The sequence below is a fragment of the Maylandia zebra genome, linkage group LG7 (assembly GCF_041146795.1).
Source record: "Maylandia zebra isolate NMK-2024a linkage group LG7, Mzebra_GT3a, whole genome shotgun sequence".
NCBI classification, from domain to species: Eukaryota; Metazoa; Chordata; class Actinopteri; order Cichliformes; family Cichlidae; genus Maylandia; species Maylandia zebra.
In genome coordinates, this window is record NC_135173.1 from 48,939,310 (window position 1) to 48,967,300 (window position 27,991).

The 27,991-nt window shown below is 39.1% G+C and overlaps 1 protein-coding gene across 2 annotated transcripts; it reads left to right on the forward strand.

The window, feature by feature from the left end:
* Positions 1-16,203: 16,203 nt before the first annotated feature.
* lhx3 (LIM homeobox 3) lies at positions 16,204-27,945 on the forward strand. 2 transcript variants are annotated; one of them, XM_076886542.1, is made up of 6 exons: positions 16,204-16,665; positions 21,220-21,391; positions 21,521-21,720; positions 23,183-23,334; positions 24,456-24,627; positions 25,718-27,945. In XM_076886542.1, the coding sequence occupies exons 1-6, from the start codon at positions 16,596-16,598 to the stop codon at positions 26,140-26,142; spliced, it is 1,191 nt and encodes a 396-aa protein (XP_076742657.1). In that variant the 5' UTR covers positions 16,204-16,595; the 3' UTR covers positions 26,143-27,945. The 2 variants fall into 2 exon arrangements, with proteins under 2 accessions (XP_076742657.1, XP_004549633.1); XM_004549576.4 differs by having other exon boundaries at positions 21,518-21,720; positions 25,718-27,944.
* Positions 27,946-27,991: the final 46 nt, after the last annotated feature.

Genomic DNA, 27,991 nt, shown 5'->3' on the forward strand with positions numbered 1-27,991 from the left:
TACTTTTGTTAAATTATTTCCCCACCCATAAAAAGACCTAAATGTACCAAATCTTCTCTAGGCTGTTAGGGCAGCGGAAAGTTAATAGTCTTTCCTCAATCCCTGTACGACAGTTAATAACAAAAAAAAGAATTTAAGTACAAAAATAAGCCGCACACTCTCAAGTTCGCAGACACATATGCCCACCACGGATGAGTAGTCATCCCTGTTATACAGCCATACTTTTTTCCAAGTACCCTGAAAGCAGGCATGCATGCACAGTTCATCGCGGTCAAGCGGTGTCTTGGGGATGACGCGTAAATATGGGCGTGTCCTAATGTCTCCCAGAGATTTGCAGATCTGCGTCTACGTGTTTTAAATGTGTACTGTCAGCAGGGGGCAGTGTCAGCCGGCTCACAATGTTTGTGTTGCTCTTTGCTTTAAATCAGTCTTTGCAGTGAGAAAGGCAGGAGTCGCCTAACAAACTTATTGAACGCCAAAAGTGCCAATGTGTCATAAATAAAACTAGCATGTGTCCTCATTTAATTACAGTAGGAAATAAATAATTAATAATTTACAAAATACGTAATTAAATAGGTACACGTACCATTTACTTATTAAAGTATAAATTAATTTCATTTAAAAACCATTTTGATTATTTTTACTATTTGATTTCATGGTTCCTGTGCTGCAGCGCATCATGAAATATTTTAACTGTCACTGCATCTCATTAACAGATCCAAACATCTCATTGGTTACCTTGTACACAGCAAGTCAAGACAATTTAATCCCAGATAATGGACTGATGCAGTGTCACAGTCAGTTGAATTGGTGGTAGTATAACCCTGGAACAGCTAGGTATCCCAGCAATTTGAAGAAAATCACCAATGGCAATGGTTGTGAAAAGTGCTCCAAACTGTAAGTAAAATTTTGACACACTGTTGTTTTTCTGTCACCAACTATACTTTCGAGATTTTTTTAAGCAGGAATGTAGTGGTGTGTTGCACTTGTTTATAACAGTTGATTTTCAGTTAAAAATATCATTAAAGCCAGGAGGTTTCAACTAGGAGGATCTTTACCCGTTCAAGGATTGTTCCACAAGTCAGACTTGTTTCATGTGGACACTACCACAACTTTTATGAGCACAACACAATTTATGTGTAACAAAGGGCCAGAGGGTGTCCATTTCCAGTGATTTTTTTTTATCCTGTGGGGATCCACAAGCCATGATCTACAGCCCACCCTGTGATCCTTGCAGTAAAAATAAAAGCAAATGGGATGAGAATTAGTTCCTCTATATCTGAATCCATAGATTTTAGCCTGAAAAGGGTGGAGTGCCCACATTATGTTATGCCACATCACATGGAGGGTTTTCAGTAATTTGGAGTGTTGTTCATGACTGAGTGAAAAGTGGAGCAGGAGACTTAGAGCATCTTGGGAAACCTGAGGACAATGGCCAGCAAGTTCATCTCTGCACCCTACTGATACCAGGATAAGAAAGTGGGTGGAAGAGTGGATGGATGGCTGGATGTATTTGGTTCTCCTTCATCTGTATCACTAAATATGACTGAGGAAACCATTAAATGTATTGCTGGTATGATGCCCTTTTTTTCAGAAAACACAGAATAATGAAAACAACGCAAAGAATACCTGCTAATTCTGCAAATACCCTCATGTTCCACAAAATATGTGTTCTGAATATGGGGGGGGGGAGTCATTTTTTACAGGAAATAAGAAGTATTAGATTAAATTAAACTGATCCACACAATACTCGTGCAGAAGACCAGGAGGTTGTTTTTCTGTGCTTGATGGGAACTAACAATAGCAGCGTACATACATCTGTTAAATTACTTTGCTGTCAATGTCACAGATATAAAATATGATTGTTTTTCTCTTTTTATATGTGACCGTGTAGGTAAGAGCCGTATGGTTTTCATGCCAATCTTCCAAGTGCTAATAACACACTTGTACACTGGTGTTGCATAAGGTGTTCTGTTAAGCAGCTTAGAACAGTAAAATATTAGTTTAGTCTTGTCTAATGTATTTTGAATTTTAAAAGCAAATCCCTCAACACTGCAAGCTTTTGTTATAAATTTGATTCGTATCAAATATACAAAGATCCCTGCAAAAAAAAAACTAAACCTTACCATAGGAGGGCAGCATTGTACTGGTGAAAGACAAGCAGGAATAAAGCTGGATTTATATCCCAAGGAAAACCAAGAATGCATGCAATTAAACAACAACAAAAAACAGTGATCTTTAACATGGCTGAAGATATTTCAGCATAGTTAGACAGTTACTCTATATAATAAATATACTGCTGGCACAATAACACAGACGGATATTCAGTAGTCAGTCTGTGATGTGGGTTTTTTTTTTTTTTCCAATATTAAACTAATTTTGTATGTGATTAAGTCTGCGTGTGTAAACAATTTGCTTTGTAATATACAAGCTATGCAAGATAATATCATATTATTCACTTAGCTGTCTTATCGAGGGATTTTCTTTCATTTCCTTTTGAACACAGCCCTACAGCTGTTGTGCTGTGATGTTTACAGTGCTGTTATTTGGTTGGTGTGCACCCCTCAAAGATCTTCTATTATATTAATACACCAAGAGGAATATTACAATTATAGGAAGATTTAGAAACTCTATGTGAAAATAACAGCAGCATACAGAGTGTAGACATCTGTGCACATCCAGTCCTCTTCATCCATCATGAAAAGAAAAGCATTTCTGACCACCAGAATAAATGTTAAGATGTCAGATATCTTAAATAATTTCAATCATCAGAGATTACAGATTTTTTGTTGAATCTATAAAGCAAGTGTAAAAAAAAAAAAAAGAATACACTGACAAATCCTACATTTTTTATATAAAGTATATTATATTGTTTTAAATGATTAATCTGCTATTTGATTATTTCTGTCTTATTTCATTTTACTCGTTTGATGAAAATTGTTTTAATACTTTTTTTGCGATCATATGGTGATGCGGTGTCATCATGCAATTAATATTATGACTTTCTATGAATAAATTCACACATTTTGCCCAGTGTCATCTCAGTTTTAGATCAAAAGATTTTGTTATTCTAAATTTCTGCTTTGCCAAACTAAGAGCGATAAAATGATTCTGGGGAACAAAGGAAAAGCCACTAATCTTCAGAGTGTGCTTTATTTGTTTGTGTTTGATATTATGGCGGTGGGAACCACTTATTTTAATGAATTGCCATTTGACTGTTCAGATAATAATAAGCTCCCCATGGAAGCTATTTTAATTTCCATTTTCTCACCACTCAAAAAACATGTTTTCTTCTGTTCTCACTTGTTTTACATTTTTGGTGTGTTTTTGCTTTAATCCTCAGTTGGATCTCATCCATGGGCCACCCATGCAATAGCTCATTACAGACAAAAAGGAGCAACAGAATCACAATGAGATTGAGGTAAGCTGATTTTTAGATTTAAAGGGAGCAACTTAAATTTGTTTCTCTTTAGTAAGGCAGCCAAACAAATAACAAACCAAACCGTATGCCTGTACATATTAGGTTATCTCTGTCCTGCTCATTTTCCATTGTTGTAGGATCAGATTGTGAATCTGTACCAAAAGGACATGAAGTCGTTACCAGTCACATGATTTGCAGATGATATTGCCTGGTGGATCAAAATCTGATGCTACATGTGTTCTGTGTTCATAATTCTGTCAATTTTAACAAGATCCTGAACTCTACTGTGTTTTGCAGATGACTGTAGACTCTCACTGTTGTATCTCTCTCCTGACCTTCATGCATATCGATGACTATTTGAACCAAATAACCAAACCAAACCAAAATTTACACAGTATTGGACCTGCTATTAGTCCAGATGTTGTGTAATTTGGGCACACCTCAACCTTTCCTCCCTGTTTTCCCTGCTTAAGAATGGCTTCTTGACAGCCATCTTTTCACTGAGACCATTCCTGATGAGGCTCCAGGGAACAGTAGATGAATCACCTGATTTTTGCTGGATGTTTTCCTTTTTCTTTAGGGGCATGATTTTCAGATACCGCTTTCATATTTTCAGCTCAGCTATAGATATTTTTTTAGGTCTGCTACTTCTTCCTTGTTATCTTTTGTCATGTGCGTGTTCATTTTTAAGAACACACTGCACACGATACAGAGAAATGCCAAGTTTTCCACTAATAGCTCTTTGGGAATGGCCTTGTTTGTGCAAAAATGCTATTTCATGCCTGTCACACTATGTCATCTTTTACATTTAGATTCAACTGAAGAAATGGCAACAAATGACATGTTTTTTATGTAAAGATACAATTTAAAATTAGTTTGCTGTATTTTATGTGTAGACACAGCATTGGTTCATCCTTTGAGTCACTTCATGGCAGTGCCAAAGATCCAGAATGAGGTACCTTTGTTGGGATAGCCATTGTGACAAGCTTTTTTCATCCGTCCATCAATTAAAGGAGAAAAGTAAGTGGTCTAGATGGACACCTTTGGACATTCTAAGTTTAGTTTAATATCACCCTCTAACAGGTACAAATGCTAGATACAAGTCGCTATAGGTACACATGCTAGTGGTCCAGACATAGGAGCAGTGCTGTCACAGGAATATGCAGGGAGCATGCCATTGCTCACAGTGGTAGGGCTCTGGATAAACAAGAAAGAACAAGATGTAAAAATGTGAGATTGGAAGATATATTCATGCAGTGTGTGATTTTGTGCCGTGTAGGGTGTCATATCGAAAATAAATAAAAACTGTGATATCCAGCTCTCTCTGTACCCTTTCATATGATACATTACTCAATATGGTTTCTTGAAATTTTGTTCAAGGTCACCTTTGATCTTGGGTGCTAACAATGATTGTCAAGGTCAAATGCTTAGCCAACCTAGGTACTCGTGTCCCGCAAGGCATACTAAATAGTTGTGAGGTTTTAAGACTGTCCATAATTGAGGGTTTTTTAAAAACATTTAGTGTAACCTTGACCTTGACTCAATTTTCACTGAAATTAACAGCTGTTATTGGCATCTACCATCACACAAAATTTGAAAATAATATCTTCACAACTGTGGATGCTAAACTGCTAACAAACAGACAGACAGACAAACAAACAAACAGAAATGATTACATAATCCCTCCCTTCAAGGGGCAAAAAATGCTGCCACCAAGAAGGAGCTTCTGTTCATATTCACTAATACAGATACTTATTCTAGGCTGTCTGCATTTCTGTGAGCTATCTCAGCTACCATGATGGAAAGAAAAGTGGGCGAATTTTCAGTGCCATCCAATGCAGGTGCAACTTGGAGTTAGTGTCTTGCCCAAACACAACACATTCGCTTAGTACATTACAGTAAATTGCCTATTTTCTACCAAGTTTGGTTCTAGTGATAAAGCATTATTTTAATAAAACTGTGTGAGGAAGGATAAATGAGAAGGATAAAACAATTTACATAATGTGAAAATCTGACATAATCTCTTGAAATCAGCCTGGGAACTTAAAGAAGATGAAGTAAAGGAGGGGGGAAGGATGTAAGAAATGGGAAAAGTGATGGATAAGCCTTTAAATAATACTCAAAATCAAGCTCGTCTTGTCTCTTAGCTCCATTCTTAAACCTCTTTGAACACCAAGACAATTCTTTAGTCTCCACCGAACCTGATATTGAAGAATACACCGATAAGCCTCTCTATTTCATACGTGATTTCTGTAAAATCATGAAATCATCAACTGTATCTTGACAATACCGTTTATAGATAATGTATGCATGAAGGGTGGCAACTGTTATTTACATAGTTTGATATTTACTCATTTGCTTTATTTGAAGTTGCAGCATGTGGTCAACTGGTATAAGGCATGCACACACGGCCAATACCACTGCTTAGATTTCGAACACATCTGAGTAAATTTACTCCAAAGAGCCAAGGGGTGGCAGCGTTGTTCATTCCTCTCAGGTCTGAGTTTACTCAGTTATTATGGTAGAAACTGCAAACCACATTAAACTGTAGTCATGATATGTTAAAACAATAATCACGCTTTTGTGCATAAGTCTCCATCGGTGTTCTTCCAGGTTTCCTGTGCCTAATAAAAAGGAATCACATTTGTTTACTGGCATGCAGCTTGAGGATAGTGACAGCTAAATGATTAGCTTCCATGCATTTGCCATATATTTGATTTACATGAACAAAGAAGTGCATATTTCACAGAACATTAAATGTTTATTTTATTGCCATCACTTAAATCATATTTAAATTTGCAAATCCCAGTGTCATTGGCCACAAGTGGAATAAAATAGCAAAAAGCCACATATACAAGTTTTGAAAAAAAAAAAAAAAGATAAGATAGAACTTTATTAATCCCTCAGGTGGGTTCCTCTGGGAAATTCGGTTTCCAAAAAGCACAGCACCGACAGAAGTTACAATTACAGAATGTTATATATATATACACACACACACACACACACACACACACACACACACACACACACACACACACACACACACACACACTTATATAAATACAGAGACAGATATAAATAAAATATACGAAGGGGATAAATAGAATAAATAGGAATAAAAATAAAAATACAAGTGAATTGCACATTTCAAGTATTGAGGTCTTGCACCATTGACTTTTTACAGATGTCACAAATCTACTTTTTTAGGGGACTTTGAGGTATTGTATTGACCTCTATGCATATGTTTAAGTCAATAATAACCTGAATAACAAAGAATAATTGTCCAAGGCAGACATGTCAGTATTTACACCTACTGTCTATGTGGACAGCGTCGCTTGCATGCAGGATATGATCTGGAACACTATTGATTTGTGTAAACAGTTAATACTGAGCCCCTCCTGTTCTGCTAAGAATAAGACCCAGTAAGCTGTACACAGAAAGTCATCATCTAATCAGCTGAAACAGAATATGGAGATGATTCAATTTGGATGATTGAAACACTGAAATCTGACTGTTGAAGAACATAAAAGAAGTCGAAGAAGTCTAATGATTCAGGTTAGCATCTGGGTGTGTCTGTGTGTCAGCTTGTCACATATGTGTCTATATAGTACTGTATACCAGCTTATACACCATCAGTCCATGTATCCGTCTGTGTGCATGTGCCAACGTATGTGTCATTCATGCCTGTCTGTCGGGACGCGTGATAATACTGAGCCTCGTGAAGCCGCTTGCCTCTCTGTTGTGGCTCCTTGTTCTTGGCCTACTTTGGGAGAGGTGAATTGAGGGCAACTCGAGTCTATGGGTAAGGGGATTAGGTCTCCAAACACGCTCCTCTGCAGTTTGGGATTTTGCCTCGATGCCAGACACTTAAAGTCTGCCAGGGATTAAGATAAAGAGAGAAGTAAGAGCTGTGTGTTTTCAGCAACAAAAAAGCAAGAGCAGGGGCGGGTGGTGATGGTTAATAAAAAGAATAAGAAGTATGGTGGTGATATGATCTAATGCATAATGCAGCATTTGTTGACCTATTTGCCTTCAGCGCGTGCCATGATGTCGGTCAGCATGTTTCCAAGGTATGAGACATAATAGTGGAGAAGCTGTTCTTTTCATTTCATTTCCTTTGTATCGGTGGATGATCTCTGCTTAATTCAGTAGTTTAATTAGGAAATGGCTGAGATCCTTGCTTTAAAGTCTTCCCATTTCCTGATGTAGTTAACAAAAGAACTACATTGAATTGGCAGATCAGCATGAAGTATTAAGAATCTTCTCAAGAAGAACCATCTGACATGAAGGCCAAGATCACTCAGCGGCTGTATTTGCCACTTTGGTCCACTGACCGACTTAAATTTTAAATCTTCCAGTAAAATAGAACATCGTCTGCATAAATGCACATTTTTACAAAGGTTTCCTGAAAAAACATGATATTCACAAAGAATCTTAAGCGTATCAGCAGAACCACCTAAAAATATATAAAGTCCTCAACTAACAGATTTTTTTTTCCTTTATTTTTCCGGACTGGAAACAAAGTGGCACATCCTCTGAATTATTCATCAGATTGAACTAATAAGAGCATCAGGTTTGGGTATTAGTGTTCCTGAACCTCTTATTTGGCTTTTGGGAGACTTTACAGGAGTCTGCCTTTTCCTTTGTCTTGACAGAGTAGGGGGGATTGTTCCACCCCTCCACCCCGCGTCTGGAGGCTCCTCATGGGTAAGAGGAGGCTGCTGCTCCATCATGTTTCTCCAAGAAAGTGGGTCATGAGTCTGAGACTGTAGGATTACCGAACATCATGCAGGCGTGTGCCGGGGCCCTTATCCGTAATGTTTAGACCACAAGCACCTACCCCACCCCCTCCCTTCAGTGGAAAAGAAAGACAAAAAAAGAAAAACACATTATGTCCTCCACTCACAAGAGGTATACAAACATCCATCTTTAACCATTAGTTTGTTAGTCAGAGGCAACTCTGAATTCAGTTTCAAATCCTCTGTCATATGAAGAAACACACAAGCAGTGGTTGAGGAAAGAGTGGCAAATCATGTGTCATTTGAACAGTTCGTTTAATTGGTTCTCATTTACTCATTTACGTGTGTCCCTACAAGCTCAGTAATAATAGCAACTAATAGTGCAGAGACATAATGATAAATGCTAGCTTTAAAATGGCTGACCCATGCAATACTAATGGCAGGATGGCTGTCTGGTATGCTCTGAAATGGAGTATAATTAATCAGCAAATAAACTACTAATAATAAATACATTCGTTTTGCAGTAGAGTGATTACGAGCATCATCCAAGGTCGCTGTTGCCTCGTATAGCCACTAATCACTGTTTCACTCTCTACTTTCCATCTAGTTATTGCAATATAAAAGGATAAGACAGTGATAGAGTGAGGAGATTTAATAAGTGGTACTCTATTCACGTTTATAAGGATGTGGTTCAGGTGTTGTATCAGCTGGTTCCATCCTCAGCTTCTTTTGTCCCTGCACAAAATACCAAATCTCAGTCACACATACATCACACACATGATATATTTGATGTTCTGATAGAAAAAAAGAAGAATCTACCAACAGGACCCTTGGATTATAGATGGTATGCTTGGCAGCAAGGATGCTTCTTTTGATCAAAACATATCAATATGCATAGTTTGGATCTCCCATCTGGGCTAACAAACCTGATTAGATGGGCATAACCTGCCCTTTTAAAGCTTAGATAACTGGTAAGCTCTTTAAAACTTCTGATTTCCTCTCAAAAAATGCCACCTACAAACCAGATAGATCCCTGAGGCAGGTCAACATCTGGAATGACCCGCAAGGTCAAGCTTCGGCTCTGCTTGAAAGGTTTGACCTCTGACTTCGTAGGCATTATGTCTGCCTCTGGGGTGGCTTATCATTGCTCTACAATGCTTATGTTTCCCATCTTGGACAAAGACAGCTAAAACACAATGTAACCAGTCAGGACCCCCAGACAGTGCATCCGCACTGAGTAACAGAATCCCCTGTATAAATGGACAGACAGTTGTTGGCCTTTATTGTCTGAGCATGAAACTAGGGACACATGTTGGGTGGTAAAAGTGTCAGAGCCTGACTGGAGTGCCATTGTACCGCTTTCCAGTGGTAGCATTCAAGCATTGTTCCCTGTGTTGTTCGTCATTAGCATATCAATATTCAAAGGGGTTGATTGGCGGCACTGGCAGGCTTTTTAGCGCAGCATAGACCCTCACACACAAATAATGAAACCTGCATTCAGTTCTTAAGGGCCAGCTGTTGAGTTAACCATATAAATGAATGATCACAATCAATCAAAACATAGAGCTTTAAAGCACTTGTCATTTTTTCCCCCATTCTTTGCAGTACACATGTAACACTCCTTCTCTTTGGCATATAACAAAGGGCTAAATGGTGTCACCCATCTTGCCCCACACCACCCTTCAAGCATACACCCCCCCAAACTCAACTCAAGCCAGCTGACCTCAAGACTGGCAGGCCAGTGGACAGTTAGCCTTGTGCAGCATTGTGTGTGTGCGTGTTTGTGTATGTTTGAGCAGCAAAGCCACCAGAGAGTGTCGGTTAGTCGCCGGGCTGAGCAGAAAAGCGGTTGGGCAGTTTAGCCAGCTGCTAGGGGAACGACCCTCAGCTCGCCTGGTCAGTGAAACCTTGCCAGATGGAGCCATTTCAAAACAATGAGAGTTCCTGGCTGTGGTTGAAAAATAGAGGATGGTTGCTCAGAGGGCACAGAAAGTGTAACTTTAACTAAATTATTATTTTCAGTATGTTTAGATGCTCTTAGGGTCTACTCAGTCAATCGGAAACTTTTTGGGTTATTCGCTGTAAAGGCTTACTTTTCAATTTCCGGTTTGATTCTGCTGCCTTCCCTGACATCATCCTGCTAATCTTTTATCTTTCTCTCTCTTTTTCTATACCCCTCACACACATTTGGACTCTTCCTACTTCTTTCCAGACAGCAACAGGCTGGGGTGTCTTGGGACTACTTCGCATAGGAGTAACCAAGCCTGGGTAATGAGGCGTGTGATTGGTCTCCTCCCTCCAGGACAAGGCCAGTCTTTGGAGGACATGATCGATCATGACAGGAGCACAATGGCAGACTGGTGTCAGAGGGGTGGCATTGGTGCACACGGACCCCCTGCAGCAACACTCAGCCCCCCAACTCAGCTGTGCATAAGTAGTTATACAAATAGACACAAGGAAGGAAAACAGAGTAACGTTTCTGGATGTATGCAAAGATGTAAAATTGAATAAAGGATCATAGAAGCATTGTGTGCTGCAATAAGGGCATCTGAGAATATTTTGGATCCTCTTTAAACTCAAAAGTTTCAAAAAATATCAGAGAAATCCTTAAAAGCCTTTTGTCAGCATATGGTGGAAGACTAAAGAGACTTATTTTTAAAATATTAAGTTCTTTGTACCTCTATTTTTTTAAGTTAGAATAAGGACTTTATCAATTTTCGTGGTGTTGAAAACTACTCAGAATTTTATTGTTACAAATATATGGAAAATATTTGACAGCTTGTTTCTATCACTATAAAAAGGCATTTCTGTGATATCGTTTAAGGATTGTTAACTTCAAATCTTACTGGCGTTATAAATGACCGAGGGAAGAATTCTGCTAAGTGAAGTTTACAACTACGTTTATTGGCTGAAATGTAATCAACTCTGCTCTGTGAATGTGGTCTTTGTTACTGTTTGTTTGTTTGCTTGTGCATGTAAACATACTGGAAGCTTTAGCAATCACCGAAATCCACGGAAAGTGCAAATTTTAGTCACAACAACCCATTATGCATCAGTTCCACATGTCCCTGATTATGTTCATCTTTGCTTTTTGACTGCCTTCTCACTTTCATGCTCAATTAAATAGTCATCCATGTTTCTTTTGTTTTCTGTCTTTTACAGAAAAGCTACTAGACAGGGTTCTTCCAAGATGGGTTTCAAATACTACCGGCTGAACCGAAGATGCACTTCTACAGCCTGGAGCACACAAGTTGGCTGAATGAATGTAATGTGACTTCAGAGTGAGGAAGGGAAAGAAGTGAAAAATACTGCTGTAAGTCTGTGAATTGATTTGATTTTAAAACATTATTTAAAGAGAAAACCTAAAACAAAACTACAAACAGGAGTTTTTTTGTTACTTGATGAACTTGAATGAATTCTCCTAACATTGCCTTTAATTCATCCATATCTATTTGATGCATATAACCATAGATACACCGTGCCCCACCCTCCGAGCCCTTTTCAGTTCTTTCACTTCTTCACTTCTATTTAGTACATGGTGATTTACCAGGCCCGGGACCAACCACCAGTCCCCTTCGAGGCCTTCCCCAAACCGCAGCTCTGTGTTTAGTTGCTCCTACAGTTTCTTCTCCTCCTGCTTACATAGACAGTTTTATTTTTTTGCTGGAGATCTTCACACATTTATTCCTAGTGTTTATCCCCCCCCTTTTCTTCGTACTTCTTCTCCAGTTGATGTTCCTGTTACAGTTTTTCTCGATTGGTTTGGCTCATTTCTTGAAACTGAGATGACATTCTCAAAATAACATGGACAAATCTCCAAACCACCTTGCAATTGTTCACAACAGAATGTCATTTTTCATTGGTTTTATCAAATTGCAAATGCTTTAGTACATGTCTCAGGTGACTCTGTGCTTCTTTTCAAATGATTATGTACAAGTAGCTACAGTTAGCACAATGAGCCCACATTTAGCACATTTTCCAAATAAATAGATCTTGGCGATCTAAACTGATTTGTTGATTTTTCAGTGAAATGGTTACTCACTCCAAAACATATCAGCATGGTTTCATTGTGTAAGTCATCATATGCACAATTGTCTGTTCAACTGTCAAAATTAGTCAAAGATATAATACCATGAAAGAATATCTTGGAACATTTGATAAAGTTATGACAGTACTTGACAATCAATCAGGTGAAATTAGAACTAACGAAGGAGCAGTTTCCCACATCTCAGATGACCAATCAAGCAGGTTTTTTAGATACCTGACAGGTGTTGTCTATGATTATGACTGCTGCCAAAAGTATATAGACAGAGCTTGGCCTGGGGCCAGTTTCATTTGCAGTGTGAACATGGAAGCACCTCGCCAAGTACAACAGCAACTTCCTGCTCGAGGAAGAGGAGGAAGAAGAAGAGGAAGAGGAGGAGTGAGAATGCGTGGAGGAATAGGGGGAAGAGGCTGAGGAGCATGGAGGCACCGTGATGTCCCAGATGAAATCCGGGCCACCCTTATTGACCACGTTATAAACCATCGCCTCACAATGGCAGAGGCAGGTCGCCGAGTGCAGCCTAATGTGCCTCGGTCCACAGTCTCCTCCATCATCCAAACCTTTCGCAGGGAAAACAGGTACAGAACTATGCTATTGAACTATTCAGTGTTGGTGTGTGTGTAGGCCTAGAGTACTGTAATTATTTGTGTTTTTTTTTGTTTTTTGTTTGTGTTTATAACTGTTCACATTTACAGAATCCTGTATATGTTTTCTTTTCACAGTATGTTCTCTAATGTTAACATTTCTTTGTACGAATGACAATGTTGACAGTTTCCTTGAGTATGAGTGGTTTATTGGAGGCTGATTTTACTGTAAAATCTTTTAGTTTTATTCATAGTGGTATTCTGTTGCTGGACCTGTGCCTCAGTGACATAACGTCTAAGCATTTTGACTTGCAGTGCTTAAACAATGCCAAAGGTATAATGCATTTTGGGGGCATTGACTATTTATATGGGAAGGATATTTAGTTTTGACACATGGATAAACTCTTTTGGGAGAGATATGAGCTTTTGCAGGGGATCCATGGTGTTGTGCTAAACCATCCAGGTTATTTTGACAAAAGCACTAAATGAATGCACATGTGCCAAGGCACTTGAGAAGGATCTGTGCTATTTTGACTGTACTGGCCTTTTATATGGAAAAGGAATCTGCTTTTGAAGCATGGACGAAGAGTTTGGGGAAAGATATTTGATTTTGCTAGTGAGCTATAATGTTGGGCAGAACTGTAAGACTGTTTGGCCAAATGACCTTATGGTTTTGAGAATGTCATCTCAGTTTCAAGAAATGAGCCAAGCCAATCGAGAAAAACTGTAATAAATGTGGTTCATCCTTTCTTCATTTCTGGAGATGCAGCAGTGTCACCACTCCAGTGAGGAGGGCCAGCATATTCTCTCTGTCTTTGGTAGACTCTTCCCTGAGACCCTGCCAAGAAATGATGCAATAAATGTTTGTTACTGTGATAAAATATTATACACAGCAAAACAAAAGAAAGAGATGCAACAAAATTTACTCCATGTAACAAACAGGCTTGATCTCTGTTTAACTTTACAGCATACTAAAATCATATACATAGTTTGATTAAAATTAAAATTCCATTTTCTATTTTTTGAGTAGTTGAGTAGTAATAGCAGTACTAGTAGGACAAGCAAAATTTACAAATTCAGTGATGCTTCTGTCTAATTCAGAAGTAAGTAAGAGGTAAAGGATTCCTAGTTCCCCTGGAGCTCTCTTTTACAGCTGTCTTTCTGTAGATGCTAAACTTACTCGACATCCATGATCACAAATTAATCAAAATAGTCTAGTTTTATATCAGAAAGTGCACTTTTTCCCTTCTATATCCATTAAGGGCTTAGTACAAATTACATTAAGTTTAAAACAGCACAAACTGATGCATATAAATATGTTGTGACTTGGTGATAATGTGATACAACATACAGCAGAATCTTCATGTTTATGATTAGTTCGCATCTAAAGTGTCAGCTCTTCAACTCTGTGTCTTCTTTTTATTATTAGTAGTAGTAGTATCATTATTATTATTATTATCATCCTTATTCAGGGAAACAAGCTCTGATAGATAGATAGATAGATAGATAGATAGATAGATAGATAGATAGATAGATAGATAGATAGATAGATAGATAGATAGATAGATAGATAGATAGATAGATAGATAGATAGATAGATAGATAGATAGATAGATAGATAGATAGATAGATAGATAGATAGATAGATAGATAGATAGATAGATAGATAGATAGTGGAGGAGCGAGGTGGGTTTTCCACCACTCCAACTGGAATCATTTTAGAGAAAAGAATTCAAGTATAAGTGAAGTTGATTTTCTATTACGTTTGAAACCTAACAGATCTGAGTATAAATTTGTGTCCTTCACCAAAACACTCGCTTGTTCAGAAAAGTGCCTCCACTTGAAGGACAACAGAGGTTTCATGTGAAGCACCCTGTGTGTGCTTTGAAGTAGCCCTCATTTGTGTGGCACTTGTGAGATGATAAAAAAATAAAAAAATAAAGTTCTCATAGGTGTAAAAGGCAGAGTCTTATATGGAATCATTAGGAGCTGATTGCAGCTGCTTTCTTAAGTAGGACCCAGGTGTATTACACTTTACCAATTTTCTGTGATGACACTTGAGGTTTCACAGCAGCCAAACAAACAGGGAAAAGAGCCTCGGCATCTTTTGGATAATCATCATAATACTCGTGTGAGGGAGCTGAGGATAGAATAACACAAAAAGACTGGCAGAGAAAAGAAAGTGCCCATGGAAAAAGCTGTAGTGACACAAATTTAGATATGGATTTCTAATCGCTCATGAGTGTATGCTTCACATTCCTCCAAAAATAGAGAATTTGTGCACTTATAGTATACGGAAATAATAGAATTGTAGAATTAATAGGGATATTAATCAATTATTAATTGTTCCTAACCCAGATCTGTTTTATATCCTATGTGATAAATATGTAATTACATAATTTTATAATGCAGAACACAATCAGAGAAGACAGCTGATGAGAGCAAAAGGAAAGCAGCCCTGTTGTTGTGCTTCTGGTTTAAGCTCCTTTGATGCTGCACTGGCTTTAGGAGCCTAGTTACTGCGTTCAGCTCCTTCCAGATTTACAGTTCTCCCTTAATCTGTACAGGGATCCGTGCAGCCTTGTTGACCAGAGATTACTGCCCACAAAACAACAAAAAGTCACCCATGAAAACAAGCATCCAGCAGGCATGTTTTGAGCTTAATGTCATGCAATAATAAATGTGAGTGTTTATAGGAGGTTATAGAGGAGATGTGGCGATGCTCAGTTATGATGAATGTGAGAGGGGTGGGGGTGGGGGGGAACTTGTTGATTTCTTTGGATGTTTTGATGTGTGGACTAATTGCCTCAAGTGGACTAATGAACAGCGTAGTGAATCTAATTGGCTTACACCACTCATGGGGCTGGGGTGCTGGGCGAGGAAAATTGAATCAAAGCTGTAGGAAATTGCTCAGTGTAGTTATGTCTCATATGGTGCTAATGGGACCAGTTCACAGTCACGAGACCAGCCAAAAAAATTCATTTTAGCGATGCCCCTTTTTACCACTTTACACTGGAGGAGAAAAACAGCTTATTAAAACATGTTGAATTATTTTATGTATTGTTTTCTGTTTTTAGGCGATTGATGTTTATTTCAGTAAACTAGTCCCAGAAGGAAAAATGTGTTTAATTCAAGCATTATTTTTTTTAAAGTGAGTTTACTTTAATAAGCTTACATAATGGCATCTTCATTCCATCTACCTAATGCAGTGCCGGTCTATTTTTAATCAAATAAAATGGAGAAGAGCACTGCCCAATTGCCCCATTGTGCGCCTTGAAAGAGAGGCACGTGCAACACAACATAGATAAGGAGAGGGAGAGAGAGGGAGAGAGAGGGGGAGGGCAAGTGTGCGTGCGCGCGTGTGTGAGCGCGCTTAAAGATAGCCTCTGGGGATATCTGAGCGGCACACACCCCTCGAGCCTGTTTAGGGAAACTCCCCTTTCAGCACCCTGGACAGAGGCAGCGCTGGCCGCTGATTATTTCAGCTGAAGTAGGTTTTGCAGGGTGCAGGCTCACTTTCCCACTTCTCATTTCAATGGTATCGACACAACGTTCAAGATCAACTTGATGAATATTCAAAGTTTCAATTCCTGCTGGCTGTCGAACGGGAAAAGGTCCACGGAAGTTCTTTTTAACTTTTTGCCGAAATTCATCCAGAGTTGAACAAACCTCAGCTTCATCTCCAGAGGATAAGTCTCCAGGACAGTGCGGGGTTTTGAATCCACATTCTCAGTGTCGCGTTAGAGGTTTTGTTGTTGTTGCTGCTGAATCACAGACGTGAGTCTTCGTTTTGGATCATCTTCAAAATGCTGCTTGAACACCCGGGATCAAGCTGTCAAAACACCGGGAATTTCTCCCGGTACAATTCTGGCCAAGGTAAGAAAACAGCCTGCCTGTTTTTACAACTGATGCAAATTACGCAAAGGGTTTGGAGAAACACAGCTATCAAATACAGTTTAATTGGGCGCCGTGGGTCCGTGAATTCGTCACGATCCTGTCCGGCACAGCAGGACTGAAAATTAATTTAAGTGATCTGTAACAAGCATGAAACAGTCGCTGTAACGCTAAATATATAAATAGGTGCAAACCTGTGTAAATAAAAAAAATTAAATAAAAAAACCTAACATAAATAAGGCATTTATGTTACTGCACTAAAAAAAAAGTTGCAGGAAGACTGCTGGGCAACCCACGGTGGTGCATATAGACTGTTTAGAGACGCCTTTCTGCACTGCGTGTGGGAGACGTTATGAATCCGTAATGAGTCTTCATTGTTGGAGACTCACAGGAACAGATGTTATGCGCGTGTTGTCATTTCACACCGCCCGTGCTCATGGCGCAGGAAGCGGATATGGGGACAGCACTGGGCCCGCTGTGGCAATAACAGCCTCTGTGAGGACGCACGACAGACTGCCAGTAGGAAAGAAGTCGCTCCCACCAGCGGACCCAGCAACACGACACATGCTCAACAGGTGTCCCACCTGCCCTGACAGGTGGGACACCTGAGGCCGCTACTGGGGGCTGGTTATGGGGGGGGGGGGAATGGAATTTAGGCTTTGAATTGTTAGTAGATTGTAGTCTAGAAATGTTATTTAGTGTCCAGAAAAGTCTCATGTTCGATGCTTCTTCATTTCGCTAGATTCTGGAACAATTTTGTAGCATTAGTCACTTATGTTATCTGAAATAAAGAATCATTCAAATCTTAAAATATTTTTCAATCCGATTTCCGCCACATGTTTCAACAGATTTAAACATTTGTATTTTGATTTTTTTTTTTTTTAAATACATGTTTTATCAACGTTGCAACCTTTTTCCTAACCGACTTGCCACTTCTCTGATAAGATAACCTTTATTAGTCATTTTATGGCTTTGTTGCCACATTACTGTCGGCTCACCCCCTCAAAAGTGAGCGATCAATATGACATAAATATTATTACAAAGCTGAAAAGTAAGAGGGGCACACATGAACCCCACACCTTTCTCCAAAACGTCGTTCATATACTTCTGAAATACAGGCAAATGGGACATTGATTTTAGATTCATCAGCGGGTCCTGGCGGTTGTGGCACTACCCGAGATTTCCCCAGGCGCTCTTTTGTGCCAAAGATCAGTGTCAATAAAATTCATTGGGGTGCTGGCCCGATCAACATGTTATTGAACAGCCAATCTCTCCCCTGAATAAACACTTGTCTTCAAGCAGACACTCAACATGACATGGAGATTGCGTATGCGTGCTCAGTTATGCATGTGTTCGTGAGTTAGTAAGATATTTACAATGAATGTAAAAATCTGACCGAGCGGAGGAATGCAAAAAGAAAGCACTCATGAAATCATACAATTTACTCTATTATTATTATTATTATTATTATGAAATAGATGGAATTGCTTTAGTTAAAAGCTATTATTCTCTCTTTTACGCATGCATTGGAATCTGAATTAAGGCGTATACTTAGTCGTGTGGCAGTTTTAATCACAGTAATTTTTTTTTTTTTAGGAGAACATGAACCAATAAATACATAAATAAATAATTTACATTACAAAATGTAATTAATTGGAAGAAACACAAAAAACTTACTAAAAAAATAAAAGCTGAGACTTAGTATACTTACCTTTTCTAGGCACGCTCCGCTATGGTCGTTGTATGTGATCAGGTTGCACATGCAGGGGTTTTTTTTTTTGTATGTTTTCTTTTTTGCAGTTGTAGCATCTGAAATAGTTAAATCATTACAATTACCCAGTGAAAAAAAGTTTCCAGGTGTTTCAGTATTTACGATATTTTTATGCCTAAAACAAAACTTTAAGCGTTTAAAGAAGACATATCAAACGTTATTGCCACAATATTGTGTTGTATGATTATTTTTTCATGAAAACATATATGACTATCTATCATATAGACAAATAGATTTCAGTTCAATAAAAATAAGTGCTTTTTTTCGATCTTTTCTCTTCATGTTTGTAAAGTAATAGGCTACAACATTATAGTGCCTCACTGAGCACAGAAGAGCTATTAGCTTCTCCCCTAACCTCCTGTTTATTCGGATCCGGGGTAAGGTACTCAGTAGGTGATGTTAATCCATCTCCCTGTCGCCTAGGAAACGGCGCAGCGTAATACAGCCCTGGCTTCAGCACGGGGAAGCATAAAAGCGAGCTCTCCTGGACTCTCGCGCGTTTGTGTTTCAATCCCGGGCTCCTGCAAGCTCGAATTTGACAACACGTCCGGTGTGAGTGTGTGTATGTGTGTTTGGATAGACACGAGCAAAGCAGGTTTGATTTAATGTAAGTGTTAATCATGAGCAATGGATGGACATGCTGAGCTCAACTCTCCAAAAGAGGCACCAAATAACGCGGAGATGCTGTTCGCTCTGCTGGCTCACAGCGAGGAGTTGCAAAAAGGTAACCAAGGCAAAATATAATCACATTGTTCGTTTTGCACATACGTTTGTGTGTGTGTGTGTGTGTGTGTGTGTGTGTGTGTGTGTGTGTGTGTGTGTGTGTGTGTGTGTGTGTGTGTGTGTGTGTGTGTGTGTTCACACACACCTTTTAAAAAGGCCGTCATATACGGCCACGGGACTTGCACGGGGATTGCTGTCTGTTGAGCGTGCGCTATCATAACTGGTGATGTTCCACAGCTGCAGTCTTTTATTTTGGAAAATAAAACCTTCCAGGACTGACAGCGTGTCATTTCGTGTTGCTCCACATTTCTGCAGGAGCAATCGTAAGCACCGGGTTTTAACTTTTGATCTGCCTGAACTGTCTTTCAAATTTCGTTTGATGCTCTGTGTGGAGGTTAAATCCGGTTTAACTCAGATTTATCCACCGTTCGAATCTCTAATTATGTTTTCTATATTTTGCAGTCAGAAATAAACTGGGCATTTTTTTCTTGTAAACATTCACAAGTTGTTGTTTTTGTTTTTAAATGCGCGAACATGGTTATATATTTATGACCGTTCATTTTGATCAGTTATCAGATTGCTGACGTGATGCGTGTAATTTCAGCTGGGATGTTCGTGTATCATTTTAGTATTTTGAAGTGGGCCCTCCAAGGTGAGCAAATTGCTTGGACACCATGTTGGTGTGTGCCGTGAGACTACAGGCCGCAGCTTTCTAGTTTTACAGAGCTCTCTGAATTAATGATGACCTGGATACACCTGTTCTTGATGTGGCTGCCACCGCACTTGTGCACAGCTTGCTGGTGATACCAGAAGAAATGGTTCGTTCATATTTTATGAGCAGCCCGCAACAGAACAATAGGAATGCGATTCCTTGCACGGATGGAATATGAAGTGGTTGAGCTTCTTTTAATTAATAATAAAGAGGACTCGTAAGGTTTTACCTGCCATTGTAGCTGTCCTTATTTTGCCTTTGTGCAGTTTTAATGCTAAACGCTTAAAGCGTCTCTAAAATCTATTCATTTTATAGCTTCATAAGTGGGAAGTACACTGAAGGAACATTATAAAAAATACTTTAAAATGTAGTGTCAGGTCATGTGAGGCCTCTCTTTTATCCGGGGAGTCAAACATGGGAAATTTACAGGCAAACCAGCAATCGCTGTTAGCGTGTATGCACATCTCAATCCATGCACATTTTCTTCAGTTTTAGTGTGTTTTACCTTAAACGAATGAATGTTGTTACAAACTGTCGACGTGTGCCTCACAAAGCAGTTTAAAAACATTCATATTTAGCCGATTTCTTATCATTTTATAGCTTATAACACATCACTTTTAATGTAATCGTTGATTATTCAGTTTTTAAATGTGCCTAATTGTTCGGTTTTAAATGCGATTTTACTACTTAATGCATGAAAAATTATAGTCTCATTTTTCCTTTTTCCGTGACTTCTATGAATTTTTTTTTTTCAAAAGTGAACAAGACAAAGAGGGCGTCTGTAAAACGCCAACAATTAATCCTCGTAATTACCAAATGAATTGTCCAATTAAATTTTAGCTTACAACTAATAACTGACTTCAATTTTATGTTATTTCATACGACAACAAAATAAATAATACATATATAAAATCAATGATTGCCAGTGTTTTTAGGCCTAGATCATAAGCATGAACAGGACATAAATGATGCTATTAAAAAAAATGTGCCAATACTTTTAAAAAACACGCACACACACAAATAGATGAAAGGGCTAAAAAGCGAAGAATGGGTCAGGTGAAATGAAAAATCTAATTACTATCATTATATTTACAGTGTTTTGACCCTCCCGCTCTTTATTTTATCTATAAAGCGGGACGTTTTCTTATTGGGAGTCTTGCATAATTAAACAGTTGTGTCCATTAGGAGATAATTATTCAGAGTCTCTTTAAACACAATGAGCATGCCCGGCTGTCATTTTGCGCACCGATTCCCTTCGTGATTTTTTTCCTTTCATTTCTCGTCTCGTTTAACAGACTAAAATGCTGTGATTCCATCTTGTCTCCCGCAGAAATCCCAATGTGTGCAGGCTGCAATCAACACATCGTCGATCGCTTTATTCTAAAAGTGCTTGATCGCCACTGGCACAGCAAGTGCCTGAAGTGCAGCGACTGCCAGGCACAACTGGCGGACAAGTGCTTCACCAGGGGTGACAGTGTCTACTGCAAAGACGATTTCTTCAAGTGAGCAGCTTTCAGAAAATAAACCAGTGCTAAATAAGACATTGATTATTAATTATTTCTTTTCAATTTCCATTTATGGCTTGCTGGATGAGATGTATACTGATGGCAACCTTCTGTTTCCAAAAGGAGATTCGGGACCAAATGCGCAGCATGTCAGCAGGGGATTCCGCCCACACAGGTGGTGAGGAGGGCGCAGGACTTCGTCTACCACCTGCACTGCTTTGCCTGCATTGTATGCAAGCGGCAACTTGCGACAGGTGACGAGTACTATTTGATGGAGGACAGCAGGCTGGTCTGCAAGGCCGACTACGAGACCGCCAAGCAGAGAGGTGAGCTGCAGATATGTAACAGATCGGGAAACGGTCGGCAAATCAGTTGGTCAGACTCCAGGCTCCGGCATGTTGTACTTTGTGTGTCTGCTTGTTTTAAGCAACCTGCCATGACAGACGTCATCCTTAAACTTTGACCCACCTGTGCTAATTGCATCATTGCCTCCAAACCGATCGATACTAAACTGCATAAAGCGCAGGTCAGGAGGATTACATCTGCACTCTGCACTTGAAAGGATCAGCTTTCAATAACTCTTATTATAGTGGGCGGAGAGACTCAATAAGAGAGAGATGCATGTATGTCTGACCGTGAGAGAAGAATACACGTGTATGAGTTTGTGCGGGCTTCAGGATTATTTACAGCACGCAAATGATATACAGTGGCGTCAGGAATTGTTCTCCACTACAGTCATTGCAATATATACATGTCTGCATGGATGAATTTTACATTGCAAATGCTGCAAATTGACATTCCACTTATTATTTTTTGTAGGAATAGTTTCTAACGTTTATTCATGTGTATAAATATAAAATAATTCCCTTACATGATAGTTTTTGATTTTAAAAAAGTCCATAATTAAAATTAAACATGCTTCAAGACCACTAAAGCTGTTTCAGAGTAAAAGTTTGCAATTATAGCTGTTAAAAAAACATTGCTTTAACCGTGGCATATAGTGGGGCACTGATTAATTTGAGCTTTAGTGTTAGATGCAGTGTTTATACTGGTTTGAAATGAACAGCTGACTTGTAGTCATTGAAATGATATGAGGTGGCGCAGGCCAACAGCCTAAAACACGTTCACCAGATACTCTGTTTTGTATCAGTGCTCTGCTTTACCTCATATTACTGAGAGTCCCAGCAGGCTCATTCGTGATAGGGCAGAGTGGGCATGGCCGATTTTTATCTCCCCATCTGTTTGTTTGAATTTACTGTGCTGATTTATGCAGTGAGTGAACACAAGTTTTCACCAAAAACACACACGTTTATTTTACTAATGACAAGGTGCAATTACTTGGGCAGCATCCATTTGGATGATGGCTTTGTATTTTGCTGTGCTGGCAAACAGATGTGCAGACATGATGCAGTTATGCACAGGGATCCAGATTTAGGGTTTATGAGCTGAAGGGAATTTATCTATTTATGTAAAATTAGGAGACAGGATGTTATGCAGGTTATGTGCTGTTGGTTGCTGTAATAAGTACGTATATTTATCAGAGTTTGTAATGTTGGCAACTGAGGATGTCTGTACAGAATTAGCTGGATGGACTAGACTGGAGCTTATTTCTTTACAGCAAATTGATTGACAGCTGTTGTACAGTTAAAAATATTGAATTTGTCTTTAAATATTTTTGCACATTTACAAATATTAGTAACAAATATTGTTACTTTTTCAGATCCACATAGAATCTCAAAAAAACGCCTGCCCAGTGCTGACACTGTATGTTGTCCATCTGTCTTTCAGAGGCCGATTCTACAGCAAAAAGGCCACGAACGACCATCACTGCGAAACAGTTAGAGACACTGAAGAACGCTTACAATAACTCTCCAAAACCAGCCCGCCATGTGCGGGAGCAGCTGTCATCAGAGACGGGTCTGGATATGCGGGTTGTGCAGGTAGAGTACATTATTATCCATTAAAGGCTATTCCATTAGTGTCCTGACTTCATTATCAAGGGACAATTGTAGCTGACCTGGCACAAGTGTACTGTACGAACAAGTGCATATATGTGTGGGTGCCTGCTGGGTGGCGTGGGGGGCGGATTTACGGCTAGATGGAGTAAAATGAAGTCCGACTGAACGTCAGCACTGTTTAAGTGCAAGCTCGTTAACAATGCTAAGAGGGCCCCTCGCATATTGTCTGCTGCTGAAGAGCCCCCTCCTGGTTGCTGGGTGGTGGTCATATATATTGTTTTATTTGCAAGGACAAAAGTAGAGACAGAAGCCACTAAAATGCTCCTCATTATTCAGTGAAAGCGAAGGGGTGAAGAGGGTTCACTCAGGGTGGAATATCATTAACAAGAATGTAAAACTGCTTTCTGTGCTCGTGACTGAAATGAATACATTTTGTGTGCAAGATAAAATGAATGAGAAAAAAGAAGTTTTTGCATTTAGTATCAGACTTCACAGACACCAGAAGGCAGTGAGATTACAGACAAATTAAGACTACCGGCTGCACATATACTGCTGTCTGTAAGCCAGAGTTTGAGCGGATCAAAAGCAAAGCCACAAAATTTCAAATATTAGAAGTCACCGGCGAGATAACCTGTCTGCTCTAAGTTGAGGACGACTTGTAGCTGTCATGAAGTTAATTAAATGCATGATAAATCTGATGCTGGGGACACTAGCAGTAACACCAAAAAGGATTACTGTTCGGTGTCACTGCTCAAGTCTCTCACCTGAGCTGAAGTGGGTGTGAAGTGGTGTCCGGACAGTCTCTGAACATTAATTTTGCTTTAATGCTTTAAAGCATAGTATGTGCATCACGTAAGGAGCTGAGGACATCAGATGTAGGAGACTTTGACTTCTTTAGAAGTCATAACGATGAAAAAAAAAGTGGCTACTTGTTCAAAGTCTTTTACACTGAGAAAATTAAATAAATGATAGAAACAAAACAAGCTGAAAATGATTTAATTAGTTTAATCAGTCAGACACTGTATTTGTATCTAATGATTTATCATGAAGTATCGCAACTTTGACTAAAAACAATTTCTTCTTCTTCTTTTTTAACCCTGCAGGTGTGGTTTCAGAACAGGCGAGCTAAAGAAAAAAGGCTGAAGAAAGATGCCGGGCGCCAAAGATGGGGGCAGTACTTTCGCAATATGAAGAGGTCACGGGGTAGCTCCAAATCTGACAAGGACAGCATCCAGGAGGAGGGCATGGACAGTGATGCAGAGGTGTCCTTCACAGGTAGCGTCAACAATGCAATAACTGAGAGAAGAGACAGCTTCTTTTAAATGTGCCCTAAGAAAAGCACAACTTCTACTACTAACATAAAGATGGCTCCTTCACTTTAAGTGTAACTGCCATAAAGGTGAGCCAGCATGCTCACAATTAAATTCATTACATGCACTTGTTGCCTTCCTACTATGATATGTTTTCACATGAGCAAGTATGTAAAGAGTAATATTTATAATAAAGCAGGGAAACTGAATAGACCCATCATTATTGTTGAACTGTGGAATATTGATAGGCAGTGGAAAGTGATGACCGGCTCAAATGAATTTTTCCTCATATGAGATTGAAGAGCTTTTTACACAATGGCACCAGATCTACCACTCCAGCTACATTTAGCTGACTCCTTTAAAAAGAAGTTGAACACATTTCTGTTTAACTTGGCTTTCTTTTGCAAATGCTATTTACAAAAAAACCAGATGATAAAATAAAATAGTATTTTTATCATCATTTTTTTTATTATTATTTTGCTCTGCTTTGTGACTATGTGTCTTACTTGCTTACTTAGAGCAAAAATCTGCTTTCCTTTCACGTTTCGATACATGAAGCTGTGACGATATTCAAATAAGAATATAGTGTCTGATATTCCAGGCACATCACAAAGTGCTGCAGTGAAATTTCGTCTTGCAGAAAGTACTTTGTTGACTGGATGTTTATGATGAATTGTTGTAACTGGAGAACAAACACATTAGCTAACTGGAAGCTGGCAGCCCAAGCTGCTCTGATAACCTCCCTAAGCCACTTATGGTTTTTGCTGAGGTGTGACATACAGCATATTCTCTCGTTTCATATTTTTCTCTGGGTTTAGTATATTATTATATTCAAGGAAGGGTTAATAATTAGTTCACCAAGCTAACAATGTGAGGAAGTTACTTGAATCAGGAAAATGGGTTTGCGAAGTCTCATTTGTGCAGCTTTACTTGACTTGAACACACTGCATCAGCTCTATTGAAGTTCATTTTTTGCAAACATTTCTGCTATTTTTTATTACTCTTGTAATCTTAATTATCTTAATTATTCCTTTATCTTTATCCTTGTTTGACAGATGAACCACCAATGTCAGAGCTTGGCCACACTAACGGCATTTACAGCAGCCTGAGCGAGTCCTCTCCAGCTATGGGAGGCCGCCAAGCGGGCAACTCTTTCCCCCTTGAGCACGGCGTCCTCCCTTCTCAAGACCAGTTCCACGACATGCGCTCCAACAGCCCCTACAGCCTTCCTCAGTCACCGGGGTCACTTCAGGCACTACCAAGACACCAGCCTCTCATCTCCAACCTGGTCTACCCTGATTCTGCCCTATCTATCATGGCCCAAGGCAGCGGTCCTGGGATCAACCCTGCTGTGAGGGTTTCCATGGGGGCAGCTAACGGCCCCAGCTCAGACCTCTCTACCGGCAGCAGCGGCGGATACCCAGATTTTCCAGCCAGTCCTGCCTCCTGGTTAGATGAAGTGGACCATGGGCAGTTTTGATTGGTCAACAATAACAAGTTTGAGCTTTTTTTCTGCATTTTTTGTGTCTTCTGTTGGATTTTAAGAGTTGGAAAATAGTCTCACAGGGCTGTGATTGTGTAAGGAAAGGAAGCAGATTGCTGTCCCTGGATCACATCAATAGCTGACTGACAGGTTCATTCGGAGTGTGTTATCTGAATGAAAGTAAGGAAGACAATGCTCCTCATTTTAAGGACTTGGCCTAACAATTATCCTTCAGTAGTAATACTGTATGCAAAGTAAGGAGTTTTTCAAAAATTCTCCATTTTCAGACACCACTATAAGCTCTTTAAGAACAATATAGAGACCACACACACACTCAGAAAGTTTAGACATCAACCTTTTGTTTGCTTTACCAACTCTCCCTCTCCGCCCACTGCTCTTTGTTAACTAAAGTGTAGTAGGTGCAGAACTCAGTTCAACATTCAAAGTCTTTAAATGTCTGGTTGTTGCCAAATGTCTATATATATAATGGTTTATCATTGTGGAGACTTTATTTTTATACAAACCCCTTCTTGGACATGAATAAGAACCCGCATATGAGGACTTTGTACATTCTTGAACAGGGATATAGGCAAAAATTGTAGATGTTGTCTTAAATGGTACCTAGGGATCCAATTACTTCTATGCATTTGTGTGTTCTCAGATGTAACTTGTTCGTTTCATTCTACCAGAAACCACCCCAAGGAAGAACTGTAGTACCCGGGGTCTGATGTATATGTTTGTTTATGTGGGAAAAAACCTGTTTTATGTCTTATTTATTCTGTCTGGTAATGATGATGATGATGATGATGATGATTCCTAATTAAATGGCAGGACTTTAATAAATTTGTCACCTAAATCAAAATGGGATTCAGTCCTTTTTGGTTGCTGTACAAAACAGTGCATCATACCTTATGTAATGAGCGCTCATAAAAGTAATTGAGTAAAGTATTCGAAGCGGTTATTCAGAAAACTGAAGATGAAATTTTATTGTTACATTTTAGGTTATTTTTAGCACTTGAAAAATTATTGTTAAAACAGGGAAACAAGAACCAACGAACAAGGCAGTCACCCTTTATTCGTCTTACCTGCAGCATTTTTTATCTTACATCTCTATAGTACATATCGCCACACTGACTGTGAAACCAGAGCAAGCCTGCAGTTCTGCCTGTGTCTGCAAATTGAGTATCTGGCTAACTACCAACACTGTATCAGGGGTTCAACAGCTCTTTAGTGAAGAAATTTGATGCAGTCAACCCATCAATTCAGAGATTACTGGGTCTTGTTTGCCCAAATGTCCCTATGGGAAAGGAATCTCCAATCCATTATCCAAGAAGGGATCAAGTGCCCCTTGTGAATTTCCTCATTTGTTTAGTTATTCAAAGTCAGATTCAATTAAATAGATTAAACAGTAAATGTGTGCGTGCATGCGAGTGTATATGTGTGCGGTTCTTTGTTGACGTGTTTCCTTCTATAAGGGCTTGTGATACATACGCATGGAAACACCTTTGCATCATACAAGTTTTAAATCTTTATGCTTTCTGTAGTTTTTTTTTAATGGGTGCTTTCTTTTTGTATTGATATTTGTGCTCACCATCCATAAGCCATTAGCGGGTAAAGCCATTTTGCTTTACCTGTTTCAATTTCACTTCAAGCATCCTAAATATGTAAATCAATAAACCTCGATGGAAGCAATATACTTATGGACACCTTTGAAAACTTTTTTTTCTTTTTTTTCCATTTTATGCTACATCATGTAGTTTCGCTTAAAATATTGTTTTTCGCTACACTAAAGGATCCAGTGAAAAAGGTTAAATTACCAAGCAGAATGTAAAATATTTGCAATCTG

Bases quoted from the DNA above. Each gene is read 5' to 3' on its own strand.
- lhx3 (XM_004549576.4), top strand. From the start codon at position 16,596: ATGCTGCTTGAACACCCGGGATCAAGCTGTCAAAACACCGGGAATTTC. The intron at 16,666-21,219 runs GTAAGAAAACAG...TGTCTCCCGCAG, and splicing joins CCGGTACAATTCTGGCCAAG to AAATCCCAATGTGTGCAGGC. The intron at 24,628-25,717 runs GTAGCGTCAACA...CTTGTTTGACAG, and splicing joins TGCAGAGGTGTCCTTCACAG to ATGAACCACCAATGTCAGAG.